We start from the raw sequence: 13,771 nt of genomic DNA on the forward strand, positions 1-13,771 counted from the left end.
AATTTTCTTTATCAGGTGTAAATGCCACTGTTCTCCAGAATCCGGCGTTGTTTTTCTTTTCTTCCTGCGCCTTTCTGTTTCTGAGATATGGCCTTCTCTTCCCTGTATATAATTCTAGCTTACTTACCTAAGTGGGCGTGGTCATGAAAAACACGCCCACAGAGCAGAGTGGATGGCCACGCCCACTTAATAAGAAGACTACATTTATTTACAGGCAAGAGAAGGTCATATCTCAGGAACAGAGAGGCGCAGGAACAAAAGAAAAACAGCGCTGGATTCAGGAGAACAGCGGCATTTACATCAAGGTCAAAAATTACATATTTATGATATATAACATGTCCCCTTTAAGTCAGTGTCTTTCCCGTTATAAAAAGATATAAAGTCAAAAAACATGAGCGCGAACATATAAGACTTCACCAGATCATCTGTATCCACTGAGGGGGTCAGATGTAAGATGGAATAGTTAACCCCTTTTCTGCCGCAGGAACAACAGAATGGAAAAAGTTACACAATCGGTGTGCTGTCCCTATGTTTAAGGCGAGACTTCAGAGATGTTTTGGGAGTTTGTCAAAGTGCTGTTGTTATCGCTGATTATAAATAGCCCCGGTACATGGTAAACACCATTGAAAGACCAGAAGCATAAATCTCATCTTTCTCACGCTTTACAATGGCTTAGCCCCTGGGCCAGCTGTCCGTTACCCGTGTAATGCAATGTTACAGCGCTTTGTGTATGCCACGGTCACATGCCGCGGGGTGTAAATATATCCGCTGCGGAGAAACAACTTTACAAGAACGTTATGGTGGTAAGGTATCACAGCCTGGATCCATTTCCAGCTTACCAGCCACCCCCTCAGTACACACAGAGCACAGCATTGCACTTTTCACATATTTCCCCCCTTTCCTTGCTAGTCTGCATCCTCAGGGTATGATAATTGTGGGTTATAGAATCCTGCTCAACATGGAGAGGCAGTCTATTGTATAGCTTATAAATGCGGCATAACTTTTTACCAGTCGTTTTGTAATCCACATAGCCTGAATTAAAGGGAACTAAACAAGTCTGTGCACCACAGAGTCAGTCTGTCGTATAGCAGATAAATGGATGCTAAATAATTTCATGACCAGTCATTTCTTAATTCTTGAAGCCAACATTAGGGTGAACTGAACAAATCTGTATACCACAGAGAGGCAGTTTGTTGCATAGTAGATACATAGAAGCCGATTGATTTTTTGAATAGTCTTTTCTTAATTTTTTTTTTTTAAAGGAAACTAAACAAGTCTGTGTACCATAGAAAGGTAGTCTATTTTATAGCAAAAAAAATAATCACTAGACTTTTTTTTTTTAATTTCTTAACTTATAATGTCTGCATTGAAGTAATTCTGTATAGTGTGGAAAGGCAGTACATTGTATAGCGGCTAGATGTGATGTTTTCTGGTGATACAAGTCTGTATAGCATGGAAGGCAGTGCATTGTATAGCAGGTAGATGTGATGTTTTTTGGTGATACAAGTCTGTATAGTGTGGGAAGGCAGCGCATTGTATAGCAGGTAGATGTGATGTTTTCTGGTGATACAAGTCTGTATAGTGTGGAAAGGCAGTGCATTGTATAGCAGGTAGATGTGATGTTTTCTGGTGATACAAGTCTGTATAGCATGGAAAGGCAGTGCATTGTATAGCAGGTAGATGTGATGTTTTCTGGTGATACAAGTCTGTATAGTGTGGAAAGGCAGTTCATTGTATAGCGGCTAGATGTGATGTTTTCTGGTGATACAAGTCTGTAAAGCATGGAAAGGCAGTGCATTGTATAGCAGGTAGATGTGATGTTTTCTGGTGATACAAGTCTGTATAGTGTGGAAAGGCAGTTCATTGTATAGCGGCTAGATGTGGTGTTTTCTGGTGATACAAGCCTGTATAGCATGGAAAGGCAGTGCATTGTATAGCAGTTAGATATGATGTTTTCTGGTGATACAAGTCTGTATAGTGTGGAAAGGCAGTGCATTGTATAGCAGTTAGATATGATGCTTTCTGGTGATACAAGTCTGTATAGTGTGGAAAGGCAGTGCATTGTATAGTGGTTAGATGTGATGTTTTCTGGTGATACAAGTCTGTATAGCGTGGAAAGGCAGTGCATTGTATAGCAGTTACCGTAGATATGATGTTTTCTGGAGATACAAGTCTGTATAGTGTGGAAAGGCAGTGCACTGTATAGCGGTTAAATGTGATGCTTTCTGGCAGTCCTGAACACTAAATGGTTACATGTTCCGCTGTCTCCCGCTGGGTTTCGGTGACATTTATACGTCGGCCAACACACACAAGATGTAGGTGTCTCTAAACAGACGGTTTTTGGGATTAAAGTCATTTCTGTTTTCTAACTCTATTTCGCGTCCAAATTGTAAATGCCGCCGGTGATTAATGCGCCGAGCGTTCTGCCGTATCGTCTACACCCTCGTTACATTTTTTTTTCTTACTATCTCCAAATATGTTTTAAGAAAGGCAGAACGTTGTAAACTTTGTTTCTATTTTGCATTGCTTTTGTTTGTTTATTGTTCTGAGGATGCAGCCTGCAGTGTAAAGCATAGAGGATTTTTTTTTTTTTTTTTTTTAATTCCTGGTTTCCACAACTCACCCTCCCAGGACCTCATGTTGGCACACGGTGTAGCAGGATGATAGGATGGCTTGCTTGATGCTGACTATTCGGTGGTTAAACGGTGCAGGAGGGGGCGGACAGTCATCTGAAAGGTAACGACACACAAGTCTGACGACGGAGATGGCTCAGTCAGCACGTGTGGATATATGTTTCACGTGATTAGCACTGTACAGTCCCGTTATTGGTAGCAGGTCACTGCCACCACACTCTTCTCCTGAAATACTCTGTGCTGCAGGGGTTACTCTGCACCTCAGCCTGTGACCTCCCACTTGTCTTCACCCCTCTCCGTCTGTGACCTCCCACTTGTCTTCATCTCTCTCCGTCTTTGACCTCCTGCTTGTCTTCATCCCTCTCAGTCTGTGACTTCCCACTTGTCTTCACCCCTCTCTGTCTGTGACCTCCCGCTTGCCTTCACCCCTCTCCGCCTTTAACCTCCCGCTTGTCTTCACCCCTCTCCGTCTGTGACCTCCCGCTTGCCTTCACCCCTCTCCGCCTTTAACCTCCCGCTTGTCTTCACCCCTCTCCGTCTGTGACCTCCCGCTTGTCTTCACCCCTCTCCGTCTGTGACCTCCCGCTTGTCTTCACCCCTCTCCGTCTGTGACCTCCCGCTTGTTTTCACCCCTCTCCATCTGTGACCTCCTGCTTGTCTTCACCCCTCTCCATCTGTGACCTCCCGCTTGTTTTCATCCCTCTCAGCCTGTGACCTCCCACTTGCCTTCACCCCTCTCCGTCTTTAACCTCCCGCTTGTCTTCACCCCTCTCCGTCTGTGACCTCCCGCTTGCCTTCACCCCTCTCCGCCTTTAACCTCCCGCTTGTCTTCACCCCTCTCCGTCTGTGACCTCCCGCTTGTCTTCACCCCTCTCCGTCTGTGACCTCCCGCTTGTCTTCACCCCTCTCCGTCTGTGACCTCCCGCTTGTCTTCACCCCTCTCCGTCTGTGACCTCCCGCATGTCTTCACCCCTCTCCATCTGTGACCTCCTGCTTGTCTTCACCCCTCTCCATCTGTGACCTCCCGCTTGCCTTCACCCCTCTCCGTCTTTAACCTCCCGCTTGTCTTCACCCCTCTCCGTCTGTGACCTCCCGCTTGTCTTCACCCCTCTCCGTCTGTGACCTCCCGCATGTCTTCACCCCTCTCCATCTGTGACCTCCTGCTTGTCTTCACCCCTCTCCATCGGTGACCTCCCGCTTGTCTTCACCCCTCTCCATCTTTGACCTCCCGCTTGTCTTCACCCCTCTCCGTCTGTGACCTCCCGCATGTCTTCACCCCTCTCCATCTGTGACCTCCTGCTTGTCTTCACCCCTCTCCATCTGTGACCTCCCACTTGTTTTCATCCCACTCGGCCTGTGACCTCCCGCTTGTCTTCATCCCTCTCTGTCTATGACCTCCCACATGTCTTCATCCCTCTCAGCCTGTGACCTCCTGCTTGTCTTCATCCCTCTCTGTCTATGACCTCCCACATGTCTTCATCCCTCTCAGCCTGTGACCTCCCGCTTGTCTTCATCCCTCTCTGTCTGTGCTGCCGCATGTCTTCATCCCTCTCTATCTGTGCCATCCCGCTTGTCTTCGTCCCTCTCAGCCTGTGACCTCCCGCTTGTCTTCACCCCTCTCTGTCTTTGACCTCCCGCTTGTCTTCACCCCTCTCCGTCTGTGACCTCCCACTTGTCTTCATCCCTCTCCATCTGTGACCCTCCGCTTGTCTTCACCCCTCTCCGTCTTTGACCTCCCGCTTGTTTTCACCCCTCTCCATCTTTGACTTCCCGCTTGTCTTCACCCCTCTCCGTCTTTGACCTCCCGCTTGTCTTCACCCCTCTCCGTCTTTGACCTCCCGCTTGTCTTCACCCCTCTCCATCTGTGACCTCCCGCTTGTCTTCACCCCTCTCCATCTGTGACCTCCTGCTTGTCTTCACCCCTCTCCATCTGTGACCTCCCACTTGTTTTCATCCCACTCTGCCTGTGACCTCCCGCTTGTCTTCATCCCTCTCTGTCTATGACCTCCCACATGTCTTCATCCCTCTCAGCCTGTGACCTCCCGCTTGTCTTCATCCCTCTCTGTCTATGACCTCCCACATGTCTTCATCCCTCTCAGCCTGTGACCTCCCGCTTGTCTTCATCCCTCTCTGTCTGTGCTGCCGCATGTCTTCATCCCTCTCTATCTGTGCCATCCCGCTTGTCTTCGTCCCTCTCAGCCTGTGACCTCCCGCTTGTCTTCACCCCTCTCTGTCTTTGACCTCCCGCTTGTCTTCACCCCTCTCCTTCTGTGACCTCCCACTTGTCTTCATCCCTCTCCATCTGTGACCCTCCGCTTGTCTTCACCCCTCTCCGTCTTTGACCTCCCGCTTGTCTTCACCCCTCTCCGTCTTTGACCTCCCGCTTGTCTTCACCCCTCTCCATCTGTGACCTCCCGCTTGTCTTCACCCCTCTCCATCTGTGACCTCCCGCTTGTCTTCATCCCTCTCTGTCTTTCACCTCCCGCTTGTCTTCATCCCTCTCCTCCAATCATATCCCAGTTATGTACAGTCCTGTCCTCATTAACCTCATTAAGGAAAAAAAACTAATAAACATTATTTCTCTTTCTAAATACTTTGTGCTGCTCTTTTGCTTCCTCCTGAAATACTCTGCGCTTCTGTCATGCTCTAATTCCGTACAGACGAAGAAGAATAACATCTCTCCCTAGTTAATGAACTGTAGTAGGTAGCCACAATACCTAGGTTTTCCCGGATCCAGATCAGCATGGGGTGTTGGGGTATAGCAGTTTTTTTGGGGGGTGGCAACATTATCATGACTCTGAGTGACTACATAGTATCAACCCACCGATTATATGCAGAGAAGGGGCTTCAGGCACTATGGGGGCATCATCCGGTGTCCGATCTGTCGTCTGGGGGGCATCGTCGTACTTTTTGCCATGGTCTTCTTTTTTTGGGGGGTTCAGCACCATTTTGCCACCCTGGGTGGTCTCACTCCTCACATTTTCTCGTCCTTTGTCCTCATCAGTTCCCTTCTTTGCCAGACGGTCGCCCGTTTGATCTTTTACTGTCTTGTCCTTACTGGTAACCTCCGCACCCGGAGATGGTTCTTGCCCGCTCGTCTGCGGGGTCTGAGCATTCAGCTTGGTTTCTGCATCCACAATCTGATCTTCTTCCTTCACCCATATTTCAGATGATTCCCTGAAAATGACAGATCATTAAAGGGGTCCTACAAGAAAAATATTACAATCCCTTTAATCCGGCACCAAATAGTTGAGACATCCCAATAGTCCCAAATCTGGGGCTTCCCAACAGTCCCTAATCTGAGAAATCCCAACAGTTCCTAATCTGAGGCATCCCAACAGTCCTTGATCTGAGGCATCCCAACAGTCCTTGATCTGAGGCATCCCAATAGTCCCAAATCTGGGGCTTCCCAACAGTCCCTAATCTGAGGCAACCCAACAGTCCCTAATATGAGACATCCCTATAGTCCCCAATCTGAGACATCCCAATTATTCCTAATCTGGGAGGTGGAGAATGTATGGGTAGTCTCTCTTTTTCATAGCTCCATTCATTTCTTTGGGGCCCAAGCTTTGAGGAGAGGGGGTGGTTGCTCTCCTTATGAAGATCAGCTGTGTTTGTAGTGTTGGCAATGCTACATGGGAAACAAATATGCAAATTAGCTCTCTTCCAAAGTGAAAGAAGACTATCTAGTGCCACCTAGTGCAGGAGCTAAGCCCATGTTATCTCTGAGACCTTGTTGACTTCTCCATGGGGCATACATTTCTGGGAGGTCTCTGGCCGACCATAAGCTGCCGTCTAACCCCATCCATGATGAACCCCGATGGATGAGTTTCCTTACCTTGGGAGCTGAATTTCGATACATGGTGGGGATATTAAGGGGACGGATTCCCTGGTGAGGGCTTTCTGATTCCCCCCAGGTTCTTCTGGCATCTTCGCAGGTTCCTCCAACCTGTGGTGCTGCTCCGTTGGCCTGTGATGGACACCCGGTTTGACATGGACCCTTTTCTCTTGAGGCTTTTCGCCTGCTACTTTCTGAGCCCATGGTTTGGGGGTAGGAGAGGTTTCCGGACGTCGGACTGTATCTAGAGGGGTTTGCCCGGCTGTGGTCGGGGGGCTGCTGTACTGTGGGGTCTTTACAGGGAGCTTTTTCTCTTCCAAAGAATTGCTTTTATGGGAACCTATAGGGACAACATCAGGACATCATGGGTTAATTCCATCCATTATCATCATGGGTTACATTATATCCATCCGAGCATCCATGTTTGTGTCATCCCTTGGCCCTAACTACGGACTCAATCACATCCATAGAGGTTACCTGTTGTGGAGCGCGGCATCTCAGCCTGAGAGTCTCTGCTGGGGAGCACATGCTTTGGTTTTGTCTCTCCTTCTTCAGATTTTTCTTTAGCCTTAAAAAAAAAGTAAATAAATTTTTTCCCATTACTCTATAGGAAGAATTTTATACATTTTATATAACGTAGTTTTTTTTTTTATACAAAGTTGCAAGTCACCCTGCATAAAGCGAAACATTTCCCGTCTTCCCACAGTCACCACTAGAGGGAGCTAAGTGCATACAGATAATTAATTGATCTCAATAGTAAACCTGTCTGCAGTAAAGTTCTGCAGATTTATAATTGTTTCCATTCATCACTATGTTATGTACATGAGGAATAACTATTTTTTGCCCATTAAATGACTTGTATTCTGCATTTTTCATCACTTTTACCCTCTTTATAGTTAATGCACGGTTGTCTCTGAGCGGGTGGGCGAGAGACAAGCTACTCTGATGCACACTGACATGAAGGATTCCTGCTCTCCTGTGTTTATGTAGCACAAATTCAGAAGCAGCCACAGTACTGAGCAGTGTAGCTGTGAATCCAGCTCTAGGGTGAGATAAAACACTTACTAGAAAGCAGCCACACCAACTCTCTGCTTCTCTCTCCCACCTTATGGTCTTTACTTGCCATAGACTTTAATAAGCAGCTGTAATCTGATCTCTCAGTGAGATGGCAGATGGATTTTAGCAGTTCTTCAGAGTGAATGAGTAGTTTGAGAGGGAGAAGTGGCTCATAAATGGAGAAAGAAACTGTACTCGGGGTGTATTTCATGTCATTTGTCTATGGTTTGTGGTGTATTGGGATAACATATCAGTCTTAGCGATCAGCAGCTTGATGCCGTCCGGACGGCAGTGACTTCTTCCCTAGCGATTCAGCCTCTATTCTTTATCGCATTGAGCGCTGTAAAGCCGCTACACAGAGACGGAAGGACACGGGAAGAATCTGCAGATCTCCTCCATCACTACAGCGAGGCATCTACAGCCCTTCTTGCCGATGTCCTGGAGAGCGCCAGCTTCACCTCATAAAATGGAGGGTCCACCTGGTATAAAACTACAACTCCCAGCATGCGCTGACAACCTACAGCATGAATATTAGATTCAAGACATAAAGCGAACCCTGAAATTGTCCCATATTTAAGAATGTAAGTTTGGTGGATTTGCCTCCAAAAATATTTGGTGTCCCTAAGAGCAATAAAATTCTGCTCATGTCGGTTTAGTGGCCCAAAGTGATGACCAGAATCGGAGCCTTTCTATCTTACACATTCAAAGCATTAGGTTTGGGGATCTTGCCTTCGTAGTTATTTGGTGGCCCTCGTAGATATCAGAAGAATTGTCCCCTTCCCTTCAAACATTTTCAGGGCTTTAGGTTGGTTGTCCTCTATAATATCATGAGATTTGGGCCCTTGACTCCACCAGACTGCACCCTTGATTCCACCAATTTTGGACTCTTGACACTACAGATTTGGACCCGTGACTCACTGTATTTGGCCATTTGATTTAGCTAGAATTGGAACTTTGATTTAATCAGATTTGGACCCTTGACTTACTAGATTTGGGTTCTTGATTTCACCATATTTGGATCCTTGGATTCCACCAGGTTTAAACCCTTGATTCACTAGGTTTGAACCATTGACTTACTAGATTTGGACCCTTGCTGTCACTAGATTTAGATCCTTGACTCCATCAGATTTAAACCCTTGCCTCACTAGACTTGGACCCTTGACTCACTAGATTTCGATCCTTTACTCACTAGATTTGAACCCTTGACTCACTAGATTTGAACCCTTGACTCACTAGATTTGAACCCTTGACTCACTAGATTTGAACCCTTGATGTCACCAGATTTAGACCCTTGACGCACTAGATTTAGACCCTTGGCTCACTAGATTTGGACCCTTGGCTCACTAGATTTGGACCCTTGGCTCGTTAGATTTGGACCCTTGGCTCGCTAGATTTGGACCCTTGGCTCGCTAGATTTGGACCCTCGCTAGATTTGGACCCTTGGCTTCATGAATAAAAACAAAATAACCACCCACCTCTTCACGTGTCTCTTTCCTCCAGGGCACTATACCTTTCAGAATGAAGTCCACAATCTTAGAGTTTCTCAATGTGTCCCCTACGAATTCCACCACCTTGTCCATGGTGGAAACCACTTTCTGAAGCCCATCGATCTTTTCTTGTTGGATGACAGAATCCATATGTAACACTTTCAGTAAACGGATTAACTCAATGAAGCCACCTTGCTCCTGACCATCCTCGGCGTCACCCTGTCCTTCCACCTTCCTTAGACAAAGTCCTTGAGAAGCCGATAATCTGTCCATTCCTCTCTCCAGCAAGTCCATGCCGTGATAAACCATCTCCAGTTTTCCCATGACGTCCTCCTGAAAGTTTAAGAGTTTATCCATCTTCTCATTGAGTAGGCTCAGTTTCCGGTCCATGGTGTTAACCCCTCCGGTAGACTTCACCGTGGATTTTCCCGACCCGGTAGAATGGTCGAATTTGCTTTCGTACATTTTGGCCAAACAAGATGCGATTGAATCCTGCTTGCTCATTTTTTTCTTCCGACCATGGACAAACTCTCTTAATCTGGATGTGTCTAGGTAATCCTTCTCCTAATTCTCTGTCTACGAGGAGGATTTAGGTTTATGCGACGGTAACATTAGCCGGCCGAATGAGCGTCCGATTTAACCGGTGCTATCTGCCTTCTCATTGTGAGGCCTCGAAACAACTGTCTAAACTTGGCCGCTGAACTTTTTTTTTTTTTTTTTTTTTTTTCGGGGGCCCGTTGACGTCACAGGGACATTTTAAATTCTTTCCTGAGAGGGTGGTGATGGATAAGTGCGTTAAGAATCGGCAGTCCTCCTGCCTGACAATAGTAGAGGGAGAACATCGGACCGCCAGAACCCAACTTATATGAAACTTTTATCCTACAGGGACCGCCGAACTTGGTACGGGGACCAGAAAAACATCTCAAAAAGTTATCTGTAATATTATAACAGGCCATTATAAAAGATCTACGGCACAACCGAGGAGTGACAAAGCTGAAAAATTCGGCTGCGACTTGTGCCTATAAATAGACAACAATGACAAGTATACACAGCTCACATAGACCTGGGAATTTGACGAGGGGCCCTCTACAAATAAAAGAGGGCAATTCATTTGATCCAGTTAATAGATTTTGTTTTTAAATATTGAAAAAAGTTTCGTTTTTGGAAAAGTTTTTGATTACCTGAAAAAGTTTTGGAAAAGTTTTTTTTTACCTGAAAAAGTTTTGGAAAAGTTTTTGTTTACTTGAAAAAGTTTTGGAAAAGTTTTTGTTTACTTGAAAAAGTTTTGGAAAAGTTTGGTTTTGAACACATGGAGTTTTCCGAGGAGATTTGGAGTGGAAACTTAGCAAAAACTCTCCAAATCTCAAAACTTCTTAAAAAAAAAAAATCAACAAAAAAAGTCATCACGATTGCTGTCTGACAATAGAAGAGGGACATCGGACCATCAGAATTCAACTCATAGAAAACTTTTCTAATACAAGGACCAGTGTACTTGGTATGGGGGGGGGGGGGGGGGGGAAAAACATCACAAAAACTGTTTCTGCTACGTTATAACCATCCATTATAAAAGGTCTATAAAACTCCCCAAAGCTTCCGCCAAAAACTTGGAGGCTCCGCCCCGAAAACTCATCAAAAAGACTTTGTGAATACTTAGGCTTTTGGAGCGTTTTTACTGAGTTTTCGAGCAGAACCTCCAAGTTTTGGAGGAGTTTTGACTTTTTAAGGAGGATTTTGGAGATTTTCCTGTTTGGTTTCCGCTCCAAAAACTCAGCAAAAGACTCAATGTGAACACACCCTTAAGGAAAATAAGAATTCCTTCAAAAACTAGGCTAAAAAAGGAACAGTTTCCACTTGAAAAAGCTGTCTGCACACAGACTTTTCATCCAGCATGTGATTTCCACAATCTCTCTTGGAAAAAAGAAAAGCTTTAAAAAAAAAAAAAAATCTCAGGAATTTCATAGTGGATTTCCCATAGAATCAAATAGGAAGAGTTTTCTGTGTCTTTGGGGAAGATTTTAAACTGGATCTAGTCCAAAAATCTAAAAAAAAAAAAAAAATTCAAGAGTTTTTGGAGCAGAAACTGAGCCGAAACTCTTCAAATCCTTCTCCAAATATCAAACATCCTCAAAGACGTTGATAATCCACTCAGAAAACTAATCGAAAAGACTCTGTGTGCACATGGCCTTAGCGTTTGGCCAAGTCTAGATACTATAGAACCAAACCAGCGACGTGTATGCAGCTCTGCTGTAGTATGAAGATCTGAGCTGCAATACCACACACGACCTGTGCACAGGGGTGGCGCTGTTTTTGAAGGAAAGCAGCCATTTTTTTTCTAACTTTACAGCTTGGTAAAGGTAAAAGCCATTACTCCGAGCGGTGTCCTAATAGTGCTGCCCCCGAGGATCACATCCAGGAAGACCATCTGAGGACTGGCTGTATAGGATGGAATGTGACAGTACCTGACCCCTGGATCAGCACTGTGACACCCCTAGGTGTGGACAGACTTATCTCCTGCCCAGGAAGCATGGTGCCAACTCCTCCCAATCAGGGCTCGCTGTTTTCCAGAACTCAGTGTATGTCCAGTTTGTTTTTGTGATTTGTTAAAAAAAGAACCTTTAGTAAATATTTATATAATAAATAAAAAAAGTCCCTCTGTTATTCCTCCTGGAAATGTATGACTAAATGGACAATTGTGGGTTACAGCATCATTACACAAGGGGGCGCTGTCTAATCAGTGCTGACACCCCTTTGAAAGAAGGAAAGTAAATGTAGCCATACATTTCCAGGAGGAATAGCAGAGGAATGTAACAACACAGATGTCTATAAATATTTTTTTTATTTCTTTTTATGATTAATACAAGTATTAAGAACTTTATCCATCGTTTGCTCCTGGGACCCCTTATTGAGAATTAATAGGTGGGATTACCCCACTGCACGGCCCCATAGGTTACCGATCAGGAAGTAGGAGACAGGAGGGGTGCCCTGCGGCTGGGAGCGGCTCGGAAATTGGACAAAGGGGTGGGGCATGTGTGATTGACAGGTGGATTATATGTGAGGTTCCCTTTAAATGTCCCCGGCCTCCGCTATTCACAATGACATCAATTTTCTACTTACAAGAAATCCATCAAATAATCTATAAACTGACTGTGATCAAAAGATTTATTATCTCTTTTTTCTTTGAAGTCCCAGAGATGTGAGCGGGATAATGAGGCGAGGTGTCATCTCTCAGTGATTCCGGGAAGGCTCTATAAAATTCTGTCCTTTCCTCAGCCCCACAGGTCGTGTACTTATTACATCCCCTGTATACACGTCTGTGTGTGTAGGGTAAAGCGCATTAGGGGGGCCGACTCCCACATGGCGTCATTTACTGTACAACTAGAACTTTATAACCTGCTTCTAGATGGAGCTTTAATTTTCCCATCCACCGCTACAGAGCTGGTAACAATACTGCTATACAGCGTATATATAGTAATATAGCTGGTGATAATACTGCTACACGGTGTATATATAGTAATATAGCTGGTAATAATACTGCTATACAGCGTATATATAGTAATATAGCTGGTAATAATACTGCTATACAGCATATATATAGTAATATAGCTGGTAACAATACTGCTATACAGCGTATATATAGTAATATAGCTGGTGATAATACTGCTACACGGTGTATATATAGTAATATAGCTGGTAATAATACTGCTATACAGTGTATATATAGTAATATAGCTGGTGATAATACTGCTACACGGTGTATATATAGTAATATAGCTGGTAATAATACTGCTATACAGCGTGTATATAGTAATATAGCTGGTGATAATACTGCTACACGGTGTATATATAGTAATATAGCTGGTAATAATACTGCTATACAGCGTATATATACGGTAGTAATATAGCTGGTGATAATACTGCTATACAGTGCATATATAGTAATATACTGTAGCTGGTAATAATACTGCTATACAGTGTATATATAGTAATATAGCTGGTAATAATACTGCTATACAGCGTATATATAGTAATATACTGTAGCTGGTAATAATACTGCTATACAGTGCATATATAGTAATATAGCTGGTAATAATACTGCTATACAGAGCATATATAGTAATATAGTTGGTAATAATACTGCTATACAGTGTATATATAGTAATATAGCTGGTAATAATACTGCTATACAGTGTATATATAGTAATATAGCTGGTAATAATACTGCTATACAGAGCATATATAGTAATATAGTTGGTAATAATACTGCTATACAGCGTGTATATATAGTAATATAGCTGGTAATAATACTGCTATACAGTGCATATATAGTAATATAGCTGGTAGTAATACTGCTATACAGGGCATATATAGTAATATAGCTGGTAATACTGCTATACAGCGTATATATAGTAATATAGCTAGTAATAATACTGCTATACAGTGTATATATAGTAATATAGCTGGTAATAATACTGCTATACAGTGTATATATAGTAATATAGCTGGTAATAATACTGCTATACAGTGTACATAGTAATATAGCTGGTAATAATACTGCTATACAGCGTATATATAGTAATATAGCTGGTAATAATACTGCTATACAGTGTATATATAGTAATATAGCTGGTAATAATACTGCTATACAGTGTATATATAGTAATATAGCTGGTAATAATACTGCTATACAGTGCATATATAGTATTATAGCTGGTAGTAATACTGCTATACAGGGTATATATAGTAATATAGCTGGTAAT

At 43.9% G+C, this 13,771-nt stretch overlaps 1 protein-coding gene across 2 annotated transcripts in view; it reads right to left on the minus strand.

Annotated features, from left to right (window-relative positions):
• MYLK3 (myosin light chain kinase 3) overlaps positions 1–13,771 on the minus strand; it is a 51,230-nt gene that overhangs the window by 10,710 nt on the left and 26,749 nt on the right. Inside the window, exons 1-5 of one of the 2 annotated variants that reach the window (XM_073560818.1) lie at positions 9,003–9,533; positions 6,949–7,039; positions 6,472–6,811; positions 5,458–5,810; positions 2,624–2,729 (exon numbers count right to left, since the gene is read on the minus strand). In XM_073560818.1, the coding sequence (XP_073416919.1) occupies positions 2,624–2,729; positions 5,458–5,810; positions 6,472–6,811; positions 6,949–7,039; positions 9,003–9,518 (1,406 nt within the window). In that variant the 5' untranslated portion in view covers positions 9,519–9,533. Of the gene's footprint in view, positions 1–2,623; positions 2,730–5,457; positions 5,811–6,471; positions 6,812–6,948; positions 7,040–9,002; positions 9,534–13,771 lie in introns of those variants that run through there. The other variant, XM_073560819.1, reaches the window with a different exon arrangement.

Source organism: Dendrobates tinctorius, unplaced genomic scaffold (genome assembly GCF_039654945.1).
Source record: "Dendrobates tinctorius isolate UK_male_01 unplaced genomic scaffold, ASM3965494v1 ptg000307l, whole genome shotgun sequence".
In the NCBI taxonomy this organism is placed as follows: domain Eukaryota; kingdom Metazoa; phylum Chordata; class Amphibia; order Anura; family Dendrobatidae; genus Dendrobates; species Dendrobates tinctorius.